General features: G+C 38.3%; 1 protein-coding gene across 4 annotated transcripts in view; it reads right to left on the reverse strand.

Annotated features, from left to right (window-relative positions):
* ATP10D (ATPase phospholipid transporting 10D (putative)) overlaps positions 1–11,532 on the reverse strand; it is a 105,486-nt gene extending 93,954 nt beyond the window's left edge. For 2 of the 4 annotated variants that reach the window (XM_058722673.1, XM_058722670.1), the window contains exon 1: positions 11,238–11,531. In XM_058722673.1, the coding sequence (XP_058578656.1) occupies positions 11,238–11,275 (38 nt within the window). In that variant the 5' untranslated portion in view covers positions 11,276–11,531. Of the gene's footprint in view, positions 1–11,237 lie in introns of all 4 variants that reach the window. The other 2 variants (XM_058722672.1, XM_058722671.1) reach the window with 2 other exon arrangements.
* Positions 11,533–20,665: the final 9,133 nt, after the last annotated feature.

The raw sequence follows: 20,665 nt of genomic DNA on the forward strand, positions 1-20,665 counted from the left end.
TCATGGGGTCAAATCCTGGCCCTACTCACTCAATCCTAGTAGGACTTTGTATAATCTTCAGTTTCCCCATCAGGAAATTAATAAGTACTCTTTAGGTCCTTAGGTTTATTGTGAGGAGTTAATGAGAATATATGCAAGGTATCTGGCATAGAATAGATCAGTAAGTGGCAGCTATTCTTACTATTATGGAGCACTTATTAATCATTTGATGGCAACATTTCACCAAGTAGGAAAAGCATTTAAAGGTGATAAGACTTAGCAACTTAAAACATTCATAATTTAAAGCTAGAAAAGATCTTCAATATCCAACTAAATACTTCATACACAAGAAAACTGAGGTTCAGAGACACTGACTCACCCATTATTATACATCAAGTTAGTGGCAGTCACATAAAATAGTCCAGCCATCTTCTCCACTACCATTTAATTACTCATTCATATATAGGTAGGTTTTTATTAATTCCTAAATTGCACACTTATAAATATGTCGTAAGTTATTTAAGTCATAGTTTGACTACAAGATTTTATGCCTGCTAAAATTTTGTATGATAGTGTGCTTACCCTATGTTTAAAATTACTAAGATTTATTCACATTTGTATCTACCTTAAAATTTTCACAGCTAATTTGTGAGCTCTGCCTTATTTCATTTTTATCCTAATGAAAATGAAATTTTCCTATTAGCACTCACAATGGCCTACTTTTTACTTTGATATTTTATAAAAGCAATATAAAAAATTATTCACTTCTGGTTTAAATATTTGCTAGAAGGGCATGAACAAACACGTAGACACTGACAAACTGCAAATACATAGGAAAAAAGTATTTCCAACTTCACCAGTAACCTTAAAAAAGCAATTAAAACAGAGTATTTTTTGCACTGAATGTAGCAAAGAATTTCTTTATTCATAATGCTCAATGAAAGCAAGCTTTCATACAGTTCTGGGGTAATCTAGCCCGCTTTTTCACTTCTCTGGAGCCAAGAGGTAATACGCCTTAAAATGCTCATCGTCCTCAGCCCTGAGTAGAAAGATGATCAACTCAGCACTGGAAAAGGCACTAACTCAAATGCCAAGAAAAAGAGAAATTGTTACATTGTGGTGTATCTAAATGGAAATATAATATTTAAAAAATATTCAAATGAATTTTTGAAGTTTATAAGGTTTTATAAGTTTATAAGGTTTTAATCCATTATTTATACCTGTATATCACTATGAACTCAAGTGGAATGAATATATATATATATATATATATATATATATATACACACATACACTCTTTATACATACAAATTTGGAATAAAATATTTTTAAAACATAAACACTGGTTATTTTGAGGTAGTATATTAATAGATAACTTTTAAATATGTTTTGTAACTGTCCATATCCATGAAAATATATACTCACTTTATCATTAGAAAATATATCTTCATTTCAGTGAAAAACTATTCTAAAACTAATCCCACAAAACATGTCCCAACTTTAATCACAAAGCCAAATGCTTATGGTAGAGAAAAGCATACAAGTAAGTTAATGTTTTGCTTCTACATTTAAGATCAGGGATGGGGTGCCTGGTGGCTCAGTCGGTTGAGCATCCAAGTCTTGGTTTTGGCTCAGGTCATAATCTCATGATTTGTGGGTTCAAGCCCCACATCGGGGTCTGTGCTGATGGCACGGAGCCTACTTGGGATTCTCTGCCTCTCTCTCTACCCCACCCCTCCCCAGGCTTGCTTTCTCTCTCAAAATATATAAGCGTAAAAAAAATAAAAAATAAAAGAATACAGCCTGTAAAGATGCACTATGAAAATACTTTTATGTGGAGACTCTATATATAATTAATTAATTAATTAATTACAACTTTAATGATCAAAGTAGGTACCTATATCATTCCTCACCTCCACAAAGACACTCAGGACCTCTGGTAAGAAATCTTGATTCCCTAGGCACAAACTCCCTACTGAGAGTCATAAGGATTCATATTTGCTTTCTTTAATCATCCTCCAAAAATATACCCAAGATCAAAGGATGAGAAAAATGTCCCTCTCTTTTTGTCTTATGAAACACAAAAATGTTTAATTATATCTTTTGAAGCTAGCTCACAAGTAGCACACAAGTATTTGAAATGGCACACAGGAGTCCATGGAATTGTCTTTTTCAGAGACCTTTTAAACTAGACCAGGTACCTGTCCACCAAAACCCAGTGACTATGGCCTGCTCATTAAGGATCTTACCCTAAGCCTGTATTCTCAAACTATCACAGATCAGAATCACCTGAAATTTGTGAAAACATGGCTTCTTCCCCTGTGCACGCACGTGCACACGCATGCACACACACGCGCACACACACACACACGCGCACACACACACACACACACACACTCTCCAGTTTCAGATTCAAAAGGTTTGCAGTGGGGCCTGAGAATTTGTATTTCTAACAAGTTTAAGTGATGCCAATTCTGGGTACCAGAATCTGAAAATCATTGACCTAGGCAGCTCAAATCTGCTCTGGAAAAACTTATTTATAATTTATACATATATTTTCTCCACAGATTCATTATGACTAAATATTTTTATGCAACTAATCATTTCTAGCCCAATAGTGTATACATTACTGTCGTTCAAATAATTAGTGAAACTACTCTTTTATACACAAGAAATGGAATATTTTCTGGATGTGTAACCACAGAAACTTTTATCAAGGCAAAGAAAATAAAAGAATGAGGAATAAGAGAAAAAATTAATGGATAGGGAAGGGAGTTATTTGTAGCTAAAATGGAATTTAACTCTGAAAGATGGTATATACTTATAAAACTAAAGGTTAAGTTAATTGACTACATTAAATTGTTTTCCAAAGGTTTTTTGCAGATTATTAACTTGAGTTATAAATACAAACCAAATAAACACATCAAAGACTAAAATTTGGGGGTGTCTGGGTGGCATAGTTCATTGGGCATCTGACTCTTGATTTTGACTCAGGTCATGATCTCACAGCTTGTAGGATCGAGCCCCACATGGGGCCCTATGCTGGCAGCATGAATCCTGCTTGGGATTCTCTCCTCTCCCTCTCTCCCCCTCTCCCGCTCCTCTCTCAAAATAAATAAACTTTTTTTAAAAAAAGACTAAAATTTTAAGTCACAGTTTCCTTTAAAAGTATATGGTATCGCTGGATATATGAAGACAGGCATTTCTTTAGCTGAACTGTAGAAAGGAGATTTCAGTATAATGGATGAGATTTAATTAATTTCTAAAAACTATTTAAAGATTCACTTCTGGAAGTGCTGGGTGACTTAAAATATGTTACAAGTATTTCAGAGAAGTATTAGTTTACAATGGCTAAAAATGACTTCAGCACATGACTTAATGTAATGAACGCACAGATCACATACATCAACTACAGGTATACCTTGGAGATATTCCAATTTGGTTCCACATCACCACAGTACAGTAAGCCAATAAATTTTTTGATTTCTCAGTGTATTCAAAAGTTATGTTTTATTACACTGTAGTCCATTAAGTACAAAATAGCATTATGTCTCAAAGAGAATATAAATACCTTAAATAAACAATGTACATACCTTAATGCCTGTCTTAATTAAAAACTGATTTATTGCTAAAATTATGCTAACCATTATCTGAGTTTCCAGCCAAGCTGTCATCTTTTTGCTGGTCGAGGGTCTTGCCTCAATGTTGATGGCTGCTGACTGATCAGGGCAGTAGTGGCTGAAGGTTAAAGTGACTGTGGCAATTTCTTAATATAACAATGACATTTGCTGTATCGACTGACTCTTCCTTTCACTAATGTTTCTCTGTAGCACGCAATGCTATTTGTCAACATTTTGCCCAAAGAAGGGCTTCTTTCAAAATTAGAATCAATCCTCTCAAACTCTGCCACTGCTTTATCAACTAAGCTTATGTAATATTCTAAATCCTTTGTTGTCATTTCAATTATCTTCACAGCATCTTCACCGGGAGTAGATTCCATCTCCAGAAACTACTGATCACTGATCGTCATAACAAATACAATAATAATGAAATATTATAATAATGAAAAAGTTTGAAATATGGCAAGAATTACTAAAATGCGACACAGAGACATTAAATGAGCAAATGCTATTAGAAAAATGGCACTGACAGACTTGTTCGACACAGGACTGCCATAAACCTTCCATTTGTAAAAAATTCAGCATCTGAGAAGCATGATAAGTTCAAGTACAATGAAGTGAGGTATACCTGAATTTTAATTGTCTTGACATGTATATTTAAATTGTCTTTGGGGTACCTGGGTGGCTCAGTTGGCTGGGCATCCTGCTCTTGGTGTTGGCTGATCTCACGGTTCATGGGATTGAGCCCCACATAAGACTATGCTGGCAGCGGGAAGCCTGCTTGGGATTCTGTCTCTCTCCTTCTCTCTCTCTCTCTCTCTCCCTCTCTCTCTCTCTCTCTCTCTCTGCCCCTCCCCTGCTCAGTTCTGTCTCTCTCAAAATAAACATTTCAGAAAAATAAAATTAATACAATAAATTGTCATTTATGCCTATATTACGAGGTATAGCATATAAACACCAATAAAGGACAGATGAAAGCTGTAAACGGTATTGAAAAGAAATTAATGATATTCAATGGGATTATAAAATGAATTCATAATAAATGGTCAACTCCAACAATCAACACAATGCTACTGGCCCTTTAAAACACATTCATCTTGGGGCGCCTGGGTGGCGCAGTCGGTTAGGCGTCCGACTTCAGCCAGGTCACGATCTCGCGGTCCGTGAGTTCGAGCCCCGCGTCAGGCTCTGGGCTGATAGCTCGGAGCCTGGAGCCTGTTTCCGATTCTGTGTCTCCCTCTCTCTCTGCCCCTCCCCCGTTCATGCTCTGTCTCTGTCCCAAAAATAAATTAAAAAGTTGAAAAAAAAAAAAAATTAAAAAAAAACACATTCATCTTGAACAAGAAGTGATGATATAATTAGCTGTTTTCAAACCAGCAATAAGTGCAGCAACAATCTGCAGCTAGTAGAAAAACACAAGCTCTAACAAGTTCAAGTGTCACTGATGCTCAGATTGACAGTCTGCCACTTAGCACAAGCTCTTAGCTCCTGAGTCTCAGTTTCCACATCTGTAAAGTAGAAATAATCATCACCTACCTCACAGAGTTTTGTAAAGAGGTTTATTAAATAATGCACTATGTCTAACATACTGAATAACTTCATTCTTTCAATGAACGTTTGCTGAGCTTCGAGTATATGCCAAACAACGTTACAGATAGCAGAAATAAATCAGGGAACAAAAGACAAAAATCTCTGCTTCCTAGGAGCTTACCTTCTAGTGTTCCTTTATTTTACCTTGTCTTAGGCACAGTGCTGGGTACTTTGAGAATGAATAAAAGTGCCCAGAGCAGGTCAACATACTCAATTCAACAACAACAACAAAAAGATAACACTAGTGTAATCATACAGTATATAAATTTAGAAAACAGAAAGTCCTAGGAGAGGACATGACATGAGGTTGGAAGACAGAAAGGGAGTGGAGGGTAGACTTCTGGGAAGAGAGGGCATGTTAAATGAACTCTGGGAAATGACAGGAGAGATTTGTAGATTTTAGAAATATTATGAATGAAGGCTAGGAGACTGAAAAGCCCTATGTTCATTTAAGTAACAGTGAGTAGTTCAATATGGCTGGAGTTTCAAGTACACATTAAGGAGTGAGGGCAAATAAAGATGGAAATCTAGGTTAGGACCATGTAAGTCCTTACTTACTAAGATGAAAAATTTATACTCATTTTGAAGGAAATGGGAAATCATCGAAGATATGAAGAGGATATACGATGGGAATGCAAGCTGGTGCAGACACTCTGGAAAACAGTATGGAGGTTCCTCAAAAAACTAAAAATAGAACTACCCTATGACCCAGCAGTTGCACTACTAGGCATTTATCCTAGGGATACAGGTGTGCTGTTCCAAAGGGACACATGCACTCCCATGTTTATAGCAGCACTATCAACAATAGCCAAAGTATGGAAAGAGCCCAAATGTCCATCGATGGATGAATGGATAAAGAAGATGTGGTATATATATACAATGGAGTATTACTCGGCAATCAAAAAGAAGAAATCTTGCATTTGCAATTACATGATGGAACTGGAGGGTATTATGCTAAGTGAAATGAGTCAGTCAGAGAAAGACAAAAACCATATGACTTCACTCATATGAGGACTTTAAGAGACAAAACAGATGAACATAAGGGAAGGGAAACAAAAATAATATAAAAACAGGGAGGGGGGCAAAACAGAAGAGACTCAAATATGGAGAACAAACTGAGGGTTACTGGAGGGGTTGTGGGAGGCGGATGGGCTAAATGGGTAAGGGGCACTAAGGAATCTACTCCTGAAATCAGTGTTGCACTATATGCTAACTAATTTAGATGTAAATTTAAAAAAATTAAAACTAAAATTTAAAAAAAAAGAGGATGTGATACAATATGGACATTTAAAGGATTTCTTTGCAAGAAGTTGAAAGCACATTGTGATGGGGGAGAAAAGGCAGGGAGGCTAGACTGAAAAAAGGAAAACAATGTGCTTCCAAACACAGTTGACTAGTAACCTAACAAGGAGTGGGATTACTAGAGATTTCCAGAGGCATCTTGGAGTGCACATTTGTGACATCAGCAGCACCAATGGCTGGCGAGGACACCCCAACAACCTGGCAGGAACCACACTCATATTCCCCACTGTACCTCCTGTCCTCTGCCTGTTACCAACACTGCTTCCTCAACAGGACATACTCTGTCCACACATTCCTACCATCACCCCATCCATCTGGACCATGACCCAAATCAAGCAGGCAAAAAATGTGACTAATTGGGCACTGGGGACCACAATACACCCTCTTTTGCATTACTTAGCTCAAATGAAATGTTACAATTTGAGAGAAGAAAGACAGCTTAGGACTCTGAGTAAGAATTGTTTTTTAAAATACCACTGCCCTACTGAAAACATTTCACTTTTCATTTTTCACTAGGTCCTTGGTTTAGGAATCTTAAAAGTATAATAATAGTTCAGGGGCACCTGGGTGGCTCAGTTGGTTGAGCACCATCAGACTTCAGCTTAGGTCATGATTTCATGGCTCATGGGTTTGAGCCCCACATCGGGCTCTGTGCTGACAGCTCAGAGGCTGGAGCCTGCTTTGGATTCTGTGTGTGTCTCCCTCCCGCACTCTGTCTCTCTCTCTGTCTCTCAAAAATAAACATTAAAAAAAAAAATTTTAAGTATAATAATAGTTCAGAATCAGGCATTTTTCTAACCTGACAAGGTAGAAATGTTGATTTGTTGGCTGAAGGGCATCACAGGTAAGTCGAGAGAATATATGAGAACACCTGTCTTGGAAAGACTTTAGTGAAGAAAAGATATTATAAATTAAGATTTTTAACAATAACCTTCAGTGTATCATTATAGCCTGTAAGGGAAACGACAATGTTTTTAAATAGTGCTAGTTATGAAAACTATACCTTGAAGAAAAAGACTTCACCAAATTTTTGGATAATTTAAAACTGATTTTGACCTTCTTTCTCATAACTAAGCTATTATTATTTATTACCTTTCCTACATACAGAGTTGAAATTTTATAAATTTGTGTGGCTGACAGAAATATAGACATGTACTCCTCTTCCTCATTCAGAAAGGCCTTGAATGAAATGAGTAGATTTTAGAAAAAGAAATTAAGAAGTGTTTAATTAAGGCCTAGTAGCTTGGGCCCCAAGAAGATGTGACCAACCGGACATGAATAGGAATAAAGCTTTCATCAGTCCAACACCGCTTATTATTTCAGAAAACAGCTGGGGGCACTAGAGTGAATGTGACTAGAATAAGTTTTATCTTGAGATTTCCCTTTAATTTCACATGTTCTCACCATCAAATATAATCCGGAAACAATGACACTTGCACGGAATTACACCCTGGGACTATATAGGCTTTGTGAAAGAAAACAAAGAGAATATCGTCCATGTACTCTTCGTTCTAGAACAAACTGATTTATTAGGATAGCAATTTTTCCCCCGATAACCAAAATATATTTACTGTAGAAATTTTAGAAACTACAGATGAATACCATGAGAAAACAGAAATCACTCATAATCCCATCACCCAAACATAAGTAACATCACCATTTGGTTTACTCTCCACCAATAAAGTAGTTTCTGTGCATTAAACTGGATTTTTTCAAAAGTAAGATTCTGTAACTTTTCATTCCTCCTATCCTAAACATATTTCCATATCATTAAAAAGTCTTCCTTCCCAACAACTTCACACATTTTAATTTGCTCTCCAAGTTTACTGATGTGATGTGTGAAAGTGTGTTAACTTAGTAAACATCCCTCTCCTCCTGACCTTAAAAAAGTCCATTTTTTCCCTCTGAGAATTGCCCATTTATGTCTATTTTTCATTGGGCATAATTTTTCACATGGTGTTCATTTATGTCTCACTGCAGTTTATAATATCCTTTGAAAAGGGTTTACTAGTATATAAAATATAGACCTCAGAGTTTTAATTTCGGTTTTGGTATCTCTTGGCAACATTTTTCAAAACAGTATTTTTGTGATTATTAAAATAATAGTAGCCATAGAAGATTTGGGAATGTGAAGAAGAATATTTTCAAAGAGCCACAACTCTACCACCTAGAAATCCAATTTTTTTTCATATATGTCAGTGAATACATCCATTGATACAAACAGGAACTTGTATACAAACAGGAAGTACAACAGTCTTGTTCAATGTTTAATTTAGAACAATGCCTAATATATAGTAAGAGCTGAATATGTGAGTAAATGATATTTTATCTTTTTAGAATACTTTCTAAGTAATGAAATTTTTTTCAAAACTATTTTGGAAACTGAATTGCATCAATATAGATATATAGTACAATAATTTAGGTATTTTGCTATTGCAGGGTTTATTCTTCTTTTTCGTATTACATTCATGTTCACTGTAATGAACATATTTACAAATCTTCATATAAAATTCAGAGGATTACCTTGGTATATATTTCTAGACCCAGTATTACTGAGTCAAAGCCTGAAAGGATTTACAGGTTTTAATACATACTCTCATTTTATCAGCTTATATCATTGCATGAACATACCCTTCATTTAGAAGCACAAAAGAAGATTCCATGAAGGCCACAACTCTAACAAAACTAGTGTCACTGTTACTTCTTACTCTAATGGTGGCACTAGCTCCATGAAAAGTGTCGTTTCTATGGCTAAGATGATTTCTGAAGTGAAAGAAATCCATCTAAGGTAATAGGAAGGGAATAACGTCTTTAAGAGAGTACATTCACATCAAACCTCTTCTTAAGTGATAAGGAAAGCTGTTCAGCTGCTATAACTATGACCAGGAATAGAGACAGCACACACACTATTGTTCCAAGAGTTGATCCACAGATTCTCCTCCTCGCAAGCACAAACTATTCAATGTATCTTCACCATTGCATTGGGTTTGGGCTATTCCCAAGCGATTTTGCTTGTAGCATTTTTGATTTTCCTTCATCAAAAAGGCTATGTCTAATTAGATCAGACAACAACTGAGACATGTACTGAAGCCTTCAGTATGTGAACATTCTTGACCTCTTAATTTAAAAATAGATTCTAACAAGTTTACTTGTCTAGCCAATAAGTCATTTCCTTTGTTTTACAGACATCAAAATAAACAATATCCTATTCAATTTCTATTTAATCATTAAGTAATTGTATTAAAAAAGTATTTGATTCTTGCCATCCAAAGGTCAAGCATTCCCGAAATCCGGTTTTAGACTGCGTAGATTATCCATTTATGTATATAATTTAACAAATGTTAAATTAGCAGCTAGTGCTGGGGCACCTTGGTGGCTCAGTCAGCTAAGCCTCCAACTTTGGCTCAGGTCATGATCTCATCGTGGTGAGTTCAAGCCCCGCTTTGGGCTCTGAGCTGACAGTGGGGAGCTTGCTTCCAATTTCTCTGTCTCCCCCTCTCTTTGCCCCTCCCCCACTCATGTTTTTTTTCTCTCTCTCAAATAAATAACTATTTAAAAAATTAGCAGCTAGTGTTATTTTTTTTAACTCCCTAAAACTTTTTGCATGTTGCCAATTTGCTTTTCAATATATGTAGTATGACCACATTTTCATAAAAACAAATCATCCCAATATAAGTATGTAATATGTATTTGTAATGAGAACAGAAGAGAGTCCAGAAGGAGCAGACATTACCCCTTGGGGTAGAGTGGAGTGAGGACTCACACTGGGGCACTGAAGGAGTTTACAGTGTTACAACGATCATATGTCACGCACCTGTTCTTAAGCCAAAGATTTTTTTTTTGATGGCACTCTTCAGATATTTGACCTAGCCCAATATAAAAATTACTCTCTCCTCTATAGTTACTTTTCTAGTACAGCAATCAGTTGGTAGACAAAGAGCCCCCATTCTTGTGGCTCAATCTTCTAGAGCTGATGAGACTCAGAAGCTTGCTCTCAGACTACAGAACTGTTTCTCCTTGCAAAGAACTAGCATGAAAAGAAGCAACAAGAAACTTTGTGGTCTTATTGAGATAACATTCTAAACACCTGAGTTAGCATGCCCTTATGATTAAGAATAGTTTAAATATATCCTTTAAAAGCAGAAAGGCTTGACTCTCCAAACTGGAGGGTTTCACTAACCAAGTTGATGTCTCTCTGCTGTACATAGGAAAGTATGACTATGTTTTATAACGTAAGAGGAAGGATGCCTCAAACCATTAAGTTCTGCAAAGTTAATGTGTGCGGGGACGAACGCGGGCTTTTCTGTAGCGCTCCTTTAAAACCATTTCTGAGCAAACTCCAACACAAACACCTTCCTAAGGAATAAACCCGACTTTTCTACTGGGTTACAACTTCAACCCCCACTGTCTTCCTTACCCTTGAGACAAAGCCAAAATTGCCTTTAGACTGCTGGATTTCACAATGAGATGACAAGTGTGTGCGCGTATAATTTACCTTTTCACAAAACCCAGCATTCAGAAGATATAAAATAATTCCTCTTTTGCAATCAAAATCAAGTAACTGAAAACGGGGTCTCTCCGTTTTGGTTTTGCTTTGTTTTTTAAGTTCAACAACAGACCTAAAGTCTAGTTTTGAGGCACTACATCAAACCTGAAAGCAATTATTGGGGAAGCGGGAGAGGAAGAGGGGAGGGGAAGGGAAGGGGGAGCAGGGTGAGAAGTGAAACAGAAGTGAAGGAAACAGACCTAGGAGTTCGCACGTTCACCCTTACCAATTCCTCCATCCGCACACATCACAGCATGACGATCACGACTCTCAAGGTGCAAGAGAAAACCCAACACAAATCCGAAGAGTGGAGGCGGGTTATGCGCCTCTGCCAGCCATTTGCTTTTTGGGGAAACAAAAAACAAGAAAACAAACAAAAAAACCCCACTTCTCAGAAGACAGCCCGCAAACCGCTCGGCTGAAGCCTGAGCCAAAGCCGCGACCTCCTCCTCCTCCTCCTCCTCCCCCTGCTTCTCCAGCCCTCCTGGCCTGGCTCCGGAGCAGCAGAGCTTCCGCGAACAGCCAATCGCCGGCAGCCCCGCCTCCCGTGACGCAGGGGGGCGTGGCGCGGCGGAAGCTGGCTTCCCGGCCTCAGCTGTAGCACCGAGCTGCCAGCCCGCAGAGGGCCCGGGCCCCGGTGGTCCAGGGCTTTTACAGTCCCACCCCGGCCGTTTGTCCAGACTTGAAGCGCTTGGCAGTTATTTTTTTGGAGGGGTAAAAGGAACAAATCTAAACTTTTAATGTTATTGTTTTATAACTGGGAAAGGAATTGAGAAAAAGACTACAATTCTGATTTGGCCTCGCTCAGTGTAATGTACTTTGTCCGTATACCTGCTATGGTCTGTGGCTTTAAGCAAAAATATTTTTCTCCTAAATAAATTCCAGCAACCCATTTGGTCCCTCAAAACTTCTGACCAACTAACTGCTTTGAGAAAGGAAAAAAGGGATTTGGGAAAAGACAGCCAATAATGGCAATAATTCAGACTAAAAACTAATAATCACTGACCGCCAATTGTTTTATCCCACTGAAACAAAAATAAAAGGAGCCAAAACCTCCACAGCTCATTTGTACATCTATCTTACATTTTCTTAACTGTTTCTCAAATGCGCAGCAAAACTGAAGAAAACTAACGATCCTTCAAATGTTTCACTAACAGGGAAGAGCTCTCCAGGGCAGACCCATGGAGCCACTTGGGAGGTTTGCAGACTCTCCCAGACCAGGCTGGAGAGGCCAAACAAGTTCCTACATTCACTGGGAACGTGCCTCTCCCGGAGGGGAGAAACAAGTTCTGGGTGTGGCTTCCTGTGACGGCAGAATTTGGAAAGCAACTTCTGCAGGCAAGGGCAAATCTCTATAGAGTGTAGTCAACCCTGGGAATAAATTCAGTTGATTCAAGAAGACTGGCATTTACGCGGCCTCTGAAAATTCCTAGCCTTGGTAGCACTTTTTGCAGTCATGTGTGTGTCCCTAACAGGATTTAGGATTAAACTTAAAATTACATTTTCTTTTTTTTTTTTTTTTTAAATTTTTTTTTTTCTTCTTTTTTTCAACGTTTTTTTTTATTTATTTTTGGGACAGAGAGAGACAGAGCATGAACGGGGGAGGGGCAGAGAGAGAGGGAGACACAGAATCGGAAACAGGCTCCAGGCTCCGAGCCATCAGCCCAGAGCCTGACGCGGGGCTCGAACTCACGGACCGCGAGATCGTGACCTGGCTGAAGTCGGACGCTTAACCGACTGCGCCACCCAGGCGCCCCAAAATTACATTTTCTGATAGCCAACCTTCTCGAGGAGACTTGAAATTTAAGATGGGCCTCCCAGAGGAGACTTGAAATTTAAGATGGGCCTCCCAGAGTTTCCCCAGTCAGCACCCATGCTATAATCTCCGTGAAGGGCCTTCCTGGGAGGATGCATACCAGGACAATTCAGGCAGGCCGCTGGTATTTGCCGCCTGTTTGGATTGCTTAAATCAGTGGTTGTAACCAGCTACACCTCAGAGTCAACAGGGGAAGTTGATGCCAAGGCTCAACCCAGCCCAATTAAACTGGAATCTATAGGGGTGGGGCTCCGGCAATTTCTTTCTTTCAAGTTCCCTGAGGGACTCTAATCTGCAACAAGGGTGAGAATCACTGGCTCAGATTTAAATGATTAGAGACAATTCGACGTTAATATTTAAGTTAAAAATGTGATATTTTGTAAGTAAAAGTAAAGTAAAAAATTAGGTAAATTTTTGCAGAATAATGTGAAACATTTGGTAATATAACTTGTCCTTATGTATTCTTTACATATTTGTATATTTTTATATAAATACAGAAAATATGTGGTGAGATACACATCAAAATTGTTTACTCAGAAGGGAAGGATTGAAGAGTGAGGGGAAATTATTAGCTTTCCATTCATGTCTGTGTCATTTGACAAGGAAAGGTACATGTACCCTGTTTATGATTTAAATAGATCCAGTCAAGTTTAAAAAATTAATATTTATGAATGTCATTGCAAATGGCCACTATTAAAGTGGACTTCAGTTTGTTTTTGCAAATGTTCCTCTAATATATAACTTTTCTAAGGGTTCTTTCCATTTTGTAAAAGGAAAGAAAGAAAAAATCCATAGTTTCTTTAACACATTAGCTAATTGCCAAACAATATATTTACTTCCTTATAATTCATATAATGTACCTATCATCTGATGATTTTTTTAAACTAATATTCAAAGTATACAATATAAATGTAAGGAAATTTCACCTTTTCGAAATTATTTGTAATTAGTATCTCAAAACTAATGGTTTCGGGGCACCTGTATGGCTCAGTTGATTAAGCATCCAACTCTTGATTTCAGCTTAGGTCATGATCTCATGGTTCATGAGTTTGAGTCCTGCTTTGGGCTCTGTGCTGGCAGCATGGAGCCTGTTAGGGATTCTCTGTCTTTCTCTCTCTGCTCCACTCCTGCTCACATTCTCTCCCTAAAAAATAAATAAATAAACATTACAAAAAAAACTAATGGCTTCATAATTAATTCCCAATACGAAACATGGCATAGTAATCAAGTGCCTAGGTTTGACCTGGCTTTAAATCTTAGCTTTGCATATTTTTAGATAAATGATCTAAGGTACCATCTCTAAACCCCACAGGTAAAATGAATCCAATGATATCTACAACAGTGTTATTAAGACTACACCACGTCATGTAATAGATGCTTAATAAGTGATAGCTATTAATCCACTGACTTCTATTGTCCTCTCTTTTCTTAAACATTCAAAGATTAGCATGGCAGCGGTAGACTAAGAATTTATCAGGAAACATTTTTAGAAAATAGTATGATTCTTCCTATGACCATTGATACTTCTTATCCAGTTATATAGGCGAAAGAGAAACATTCATTCTTTCAGGTCACTGCTTTAGCATAGAACATATATAAGGGTGTTTTTTGTTTGTTTGCCTCAAAACATTCTACATATAACAATGTTTCCTAAAGTGATACACAAGTGGATTTTAGGATTCATAAACCACCATTTCTTTTTCTCTATACTTATTTTTTTTTAACGTTTATTTACTTTTGAGACAGAGAGAGATAGAGCATGAACGGGGTGGGTCAGAGAGAGAGGGAGACACAGAATCTGAAAGAGGCTCCAGGCTCTGAGCTGTCAGCACAGAGCCCGACGCGGGGCTCGAACCCACGAACAGCGAGATGGTGACCTGAGCTGAAGTCGGACGCTTAGCCAACTGAGCCACCCAGGCGCCCCTCTCTATACTTATTAACAGAGTGTGACTTAAGCACAGATCATGATGTTTCCCAGGATTGGTTTCCTGACTAACTGCTGGACAAAAAAAAAGGAGACGTCAATGCCTCAAGCAATAAGGGCTTATCTCCTGTAGGTAATACCATCCTGCGTTTTAGTAATATCATCCTGCATTTTTTGTCTCTTTTTTTTCTTTCCTGGATGTTTACTGAGCATCAGTAAAACATTTCTATGTTAGGCACTATTCTAAGTAGTTTACATCTATCACCTCACTTGATCCTCTTGTCAGCCAAAGTTAGAGCAAGCCAAAGTGTGAAGGATGAAGAGAAGTCAGGCAAATGAAAGGATGAATAAGGGTAAGACCGTTGCAGATAGAGGAAACATGCTAGAGGTGGAACAGCTTTCACATTGGGGATTTATAGGTCATATTCATATTACTAGCATGGAGATTTTCACAGGATATTGGTGGCTTTGGCCTGTGTAGGTTGCCCAGCTCTATGATGTTTTTATATTTCTGGTTCCATATTTCAAGGCTGTTCTACCTGATCATGGTCAACCCTCACTTCCATCCCTTTTTCTACTACTAGTCTACCCCGTCAATTCCCAACCATGCAGAGACTCTACCGGCTGTTTCTCCCCTCTTACGTTTCCAGGTTGTGTTAGCAGAATGTTATGAAAGTAAGCTAATTGAAAAGTTAATGGAGTCCACACTCTTGATAAACTTTCTGTTTATTCCTAAGTGATTCCTTATCATTATCAGCCAAGCTCCCCTCTTCTGACAAACACTTAACTGAGCACCCACCAAATGACAGCCTGAACTCACCACCTCCACTCACTAGAAGGGACTCCACAGCATGCTGACGTGGATCCAAGCACCACAATGTATAAATCTCATTATTTCCCTTCCCTCTCACTCTTTCTCCATTCCTGCATTTCTGTGTAAGTGGTGCTCCCTTCTTTAAAAAAGCTCATTTCTCTCTGAAGTTGGTATCTCTGGCCACCGGCTCTTGCCCCTTCCACAACTTTGTGGTACCCATTATTGCCTCTTTATATCATTAACTTGTTTCTTTTCACTGGACCTTCAACCTACGTATATTTAATTTAGAGATGAATATATATGTTCTCCACACCAAAGAAGAGGAGGAGGAGAAAGAAGGTAGGAAGGGAGAGAAAGGGAGAAGGAAGGAGAAGGAAGAAGAGAAAATGATAGAGAAGGCTCTCTTTTGATCTTGCTATTCTTTCAGATCAAACTGTTTTTTTTTCTCTCTCCACATTACCAAGATTCACTGGAACATATCTTAATCGCTTCCTGACTCCTTGAGCCCCTGCAATCTGATTTCACTCTTTTCTCCCCTGAACTTATCAATGGTCACAATTCCAATTGTCAAACTCAGTTGTATCTCTCCCATTCTCCATTGTCACAACTGGCTTTGATAGCCACTCCCTGCTACTAGGAACTCTTCTTTGGGGGAGTTCTGTGGTTCTTCCTGGTTATCTTCTTCTTTTTTGAATCATTTTTTAAATAAAACATTAAAACATTTTAATGTTCATTTATTTTTGAGAGAGGGAGAGTGACAGAGTGTGAGTAGGGGAGGGGAAGAGAGAGAGGGAGACACAGAATCTGAAGCAGGCTCCAGGCTCCGAGCTGTCAGCACAGAGCCCGACATGGGGCTCAAACTCAACAAACCCTGAGATCATGACCTGTGGTGAAGTTGGATGTTCAACCAACTGAGCCACCCAGGCGCCCCTAGATAAAAAAGATTTTTATAAAGACTCTTGTCTGGTTCATCTGCTTTCTTCTCTACCTCAGGTGTATGAATTCTCCCAAGATCTGCCCTGGTAGCTCATTCATTGCGATAATGTAGTTATGGTTTCCAGCCTGAGGACTTCCAAGCTTTCTGCCCTTTGCTGAGCTGCAGGTGTGCATTTCCAGTTGTCTGCCCACCACCTCTTCCTGATAGCAATGTCACCTTGATACCTCCAATGCAGTGTGCCCTTCTCTCTACGCTTGCTCCTCCCTTTTCTCCTTTCTATTTCCCTACCAGGCTCTGCTGTGGCCACAGCTGGGGTTCGGTCATGCCTAGGCAGGTCTGGCAAACTAGTGGGGCATCACAGCAGACATTTATTGCCATGGGAGGCCTAGGAAGAACTTGGGATTTAGTTATTCTAAGACGAAATTCCAGGCCAATTTGACTGGCCTAGCAAAAATCTTAATCCTTGTAGGGGTTGGATGACTCTCAAGGAGAGTGCTTTTCATTAGAATTATCTTCCCCATCTCCCTTTAAATATCACCACAGAAACTTAATACCAGTTTGTGAAATACTAATACATTTACTGTATGTAATGTATACAAATATCTTTACTATAGAGGTATGGAACAGGTGTTATAGGAGTGTAAAAGACAGGGAATTCTCATGGGACAGCGGAACTAGCAAAAGTTTCATATGGGGTTGTGATTTGAGTGGGGCTTCTGATATGTGTAGGAATGCACTGATGGAAAAATAAGGGTCAAGCCTCTGGCTAAATACAAAACAACAGACAAATAAGAAGAAAAATGCAAATGCACTGGAGTATATGGCATGTTTGAGAATCGTTTACCTTTTTGTCAGACCAGTGCAGAGTAGAGAAGGAGACAAAGAGTATTAGGACTCCAGTGTGAAGGTTTTTGAGCAAAAGAGTTGTGGTTGGTTCTGTGCCATAACAAATTAAACACACTGGACAGGATAGACATTGCAGTGTGAGAGAGATGAAATAAAGGCCTGAAACAAGGGTCTGGCAGTGGTGTGGAAAGGAAGGGATGCATTCGAGAGTCTTTGCAAGGTCAAATCTTCCTTGAGAAAAAAAATGAGTTCCATCCAACAATGTAGGTTGCATGGCCAGTAGGAATGTTATTGCTCTGCAGTAGTGGGGTTGGTCAGAGGATCCTGTGCTCTGCAGAAGAGCCCTGACCTGGATAGGCTGATAAGCAGAATCCTAGTTGGTTGCTTTTTTTTGTTTTTTGTTTTTTTGGTCTGATACATGGTACATGACTTAAATGGTGATAGGAAGTACCATTAAGTTAGGTACTTCATTCAGCCCAGTGCAAGTTTTCATGCTGAATGTAGTGACATTCCTGCTATCTATTGGGTGAAGTACCAAATCTCTTCTTTTTTTTAATTTAACTTAATACTTAATTTAATTAATTGATTTATTTTCTAATTTACATCCAAGTTAGTTAGCATATAGTCCAATAATGATTTCAGGAGTAGAATCCAGTGATTCATCCCCTACGTATAACACCCAGTGCTCATCCCAACAAGTGTCTTCCTTAATGTCTCTTACCCCACCCACAACCCTTCCAGTGACCCTCAGTTTGTTTTCTGTACCAAATCTCTTCTTTGAATAATAGCCTCCCCTTATCTGTGGGGGGATATGTTCTGGGCTCCCCAGGAAATGCCTGGAAGGGCAGATAGTATTGAACCCTATATATACTATGTTTTTTCCAATATATACAGACCTACAATAAAGCTTAATTTATAACATAGGAACAGTAAGAGGTTAACAACCATAACTAATAATAAAATAGAATTATACTGTAAAACAAGTTATGTGAACGTGGTCTCTCTCTCTCATAATATCATTGCACTGTACTCACCCTTCTTCTTCCTGTGTTGATGTAAGATGACAAAATGTCTATGTGATGAGATGAAGTGAGGTGAATGACAGAGGCACTATGACATAGCATTAGGCTATTAGTGACCTTCTGACCATACATCAGAAGGAGGAGCTTCTGCTACCGGACCATGGTTGACTGCAGGTAACTGACACCATGGAAAGCAAATCTCAGTTAAGGGGTAATTACTGTGCCAGGAAACAAATCACAATAGAAAGTCAGCATGACCAGAGAGGAGCACACAGTGGACCTCAAAGGTGCTGGGGATATTTATTATCAAGCTCTATGGTAGTATAATATAGTCAGGATTCTACAGAGAACAGAACCAATATGATGTTATAAATATATATTGGGAGAGAGAAATTTTAAGGAAATAGCTCACACAATTGGGTGGTGGTGGTGGAGATCCAAAACCTGCAGCAGCAGGCTGGAGACCAATGGAAGAATTGATTTTGCAGTGTGAGTGCAAAGGTTATCTGCTGCCAGAATTCTCCCTCAGTCTTTTTCTGTTAAGGCTTTCAGCTGATTGAATGAGATCCACCTTCATTTCTTTGAATCAAGATCTGCTGATTTAAAGTTAACCTTATTTTAAAAATACTTTTGCAGAAACATGTAGAATAATGCTTGACCAAATACCTGGGTGCTGTGGCCTAGTCAAATTGGTACATAAAATTAGCCATCACAACTTCCTTTTATCATTGTTTTTAAACTGTTAAGATACATTAAAAATTAAAAAAAAAAAAAGATCAATGTCTTCATCTTGGAAGCTGAGAGTACAATTTGGAATATAAGATCCCAAGGTCAGCTAAAACAGTTGTGGAAGCTCTGGTAAGCAAATAATAATAAAATAGACTTAAAAAAAAAAAAAAAAAAAAAACCCAGCCAAACCAGGGCCCTCTGGAATCCAAGGGAATCATCTTTGTTAACAAGGACTACCAAAACAGAAGGGCAAGGTATAGGCAGGCCTTTCCTGTTCTCACTTACTTGGTCCCAGGCCACATTAAAAATCTCCCACTGATTTGGAAGCTTCCAATTGGAAATTCAGGGCATTTGCTGAATCATTAGTTGAGACCTGAAGGGAAGAATCTAGAAAATATCTTGCCCTTGTCAATCAGATAGAATTGAGAGGTGGGAAAGAGGGCTGGTTAGACCTCCAATGAGCTGAGTCCCTTGCTGTGCCCAAAACTGTTTCTGCTACCACATGCTGGCATTGACTATTCCTCTGAAAACTGTTATTGCTTAAATCTACCCAGGGTATAATGTTTAATGTTCAGATTAATTGGGACCATCTGTCATCTAGGAGACACATTTACTCAACCCACAGTGAGTATGGAGCAAGATAAATATTTATTTCTCTGTTTACCAAAGTGATGTTTCTCTTTTTTAATTATTTTTTAATAAATGTTTATTTATTTTTGAGAGAGAGACACACACACACAGCATGAGCAGGGGAGGGGTAGAGAGAGAGGGAGACACAGAATCTGAAGCAGGCTCCAGGCTCTGAGCTGTCAGCACAGAACCCAACGCAGGGCTCCAACTCATAAACTGCAAGATCATGACTGAGCTGAAGTCAGAGGCTTTACCGACTGAACCACCCAGGTGCCCTCAAAGTGATGTTTCTTAAACATTATGTCTTTGTCAAAGTTCCATAAATCAAATTTTATTTCAAATGCCCTAGAGAAATTCTTTATTAAAGGAGTCTGGTAGAGCATCCTTTTATAATTTCAAATTTTGTTATGTTTGTTTTTCTTGAAAGAGGGCACTAATGATGTTTAATGTTCTATGCAGTCCTGCTAGTTTCTGAGTGGTCCTTCACGAGGCCCCTCAATATTAATGGTTGCATAAAACTGACTTGCTATCATTGCCATAGGGATTTTATAAGAATTCTTAACAATATTTTTTGTGTGCATACATTCCGTTAAGCCAGCTTTTACAGATGCTAAGACAGAGGTCTTATGCTATTCTTTTATATGCTCTCAATTTACATAGTTTAATCCATGCTAAAATTTCTTTGGTTTTTTAAAATAATCTTTATTTGCATAAAAGTAGATTAAAACAGATTTAACAAAAGTGAATTTAGGAAAGTATCAGCTTTACCTGTAAATTTTAAAAACACTGTCTAGAGCAGACATTATAATTTCTATGTATCATTCTTCTTACATTTCAGCATGTGAAGTAGATAAATGTTTTACTACAGTAGAAAAACAAGACATGACTAGTATTATTGAATTGTGTTCTG

The sequence above is a fragment of the Neofelis nebulosa genome, chromosome 3 (assembly GCF_028018385.1).
Source record: "Neofelis nebulosa isolate mNeoNeb1 chromosome 3, mNeoNeb1.pri, whole genome shotgun sequence".
In the NCBI taxonomy this organism is placed as follows: Eukaryota; Metazoa; Chordata; class Mammalia; order Carnivora; family Felidae; genus Neofelis; species Neofelis nebulosa.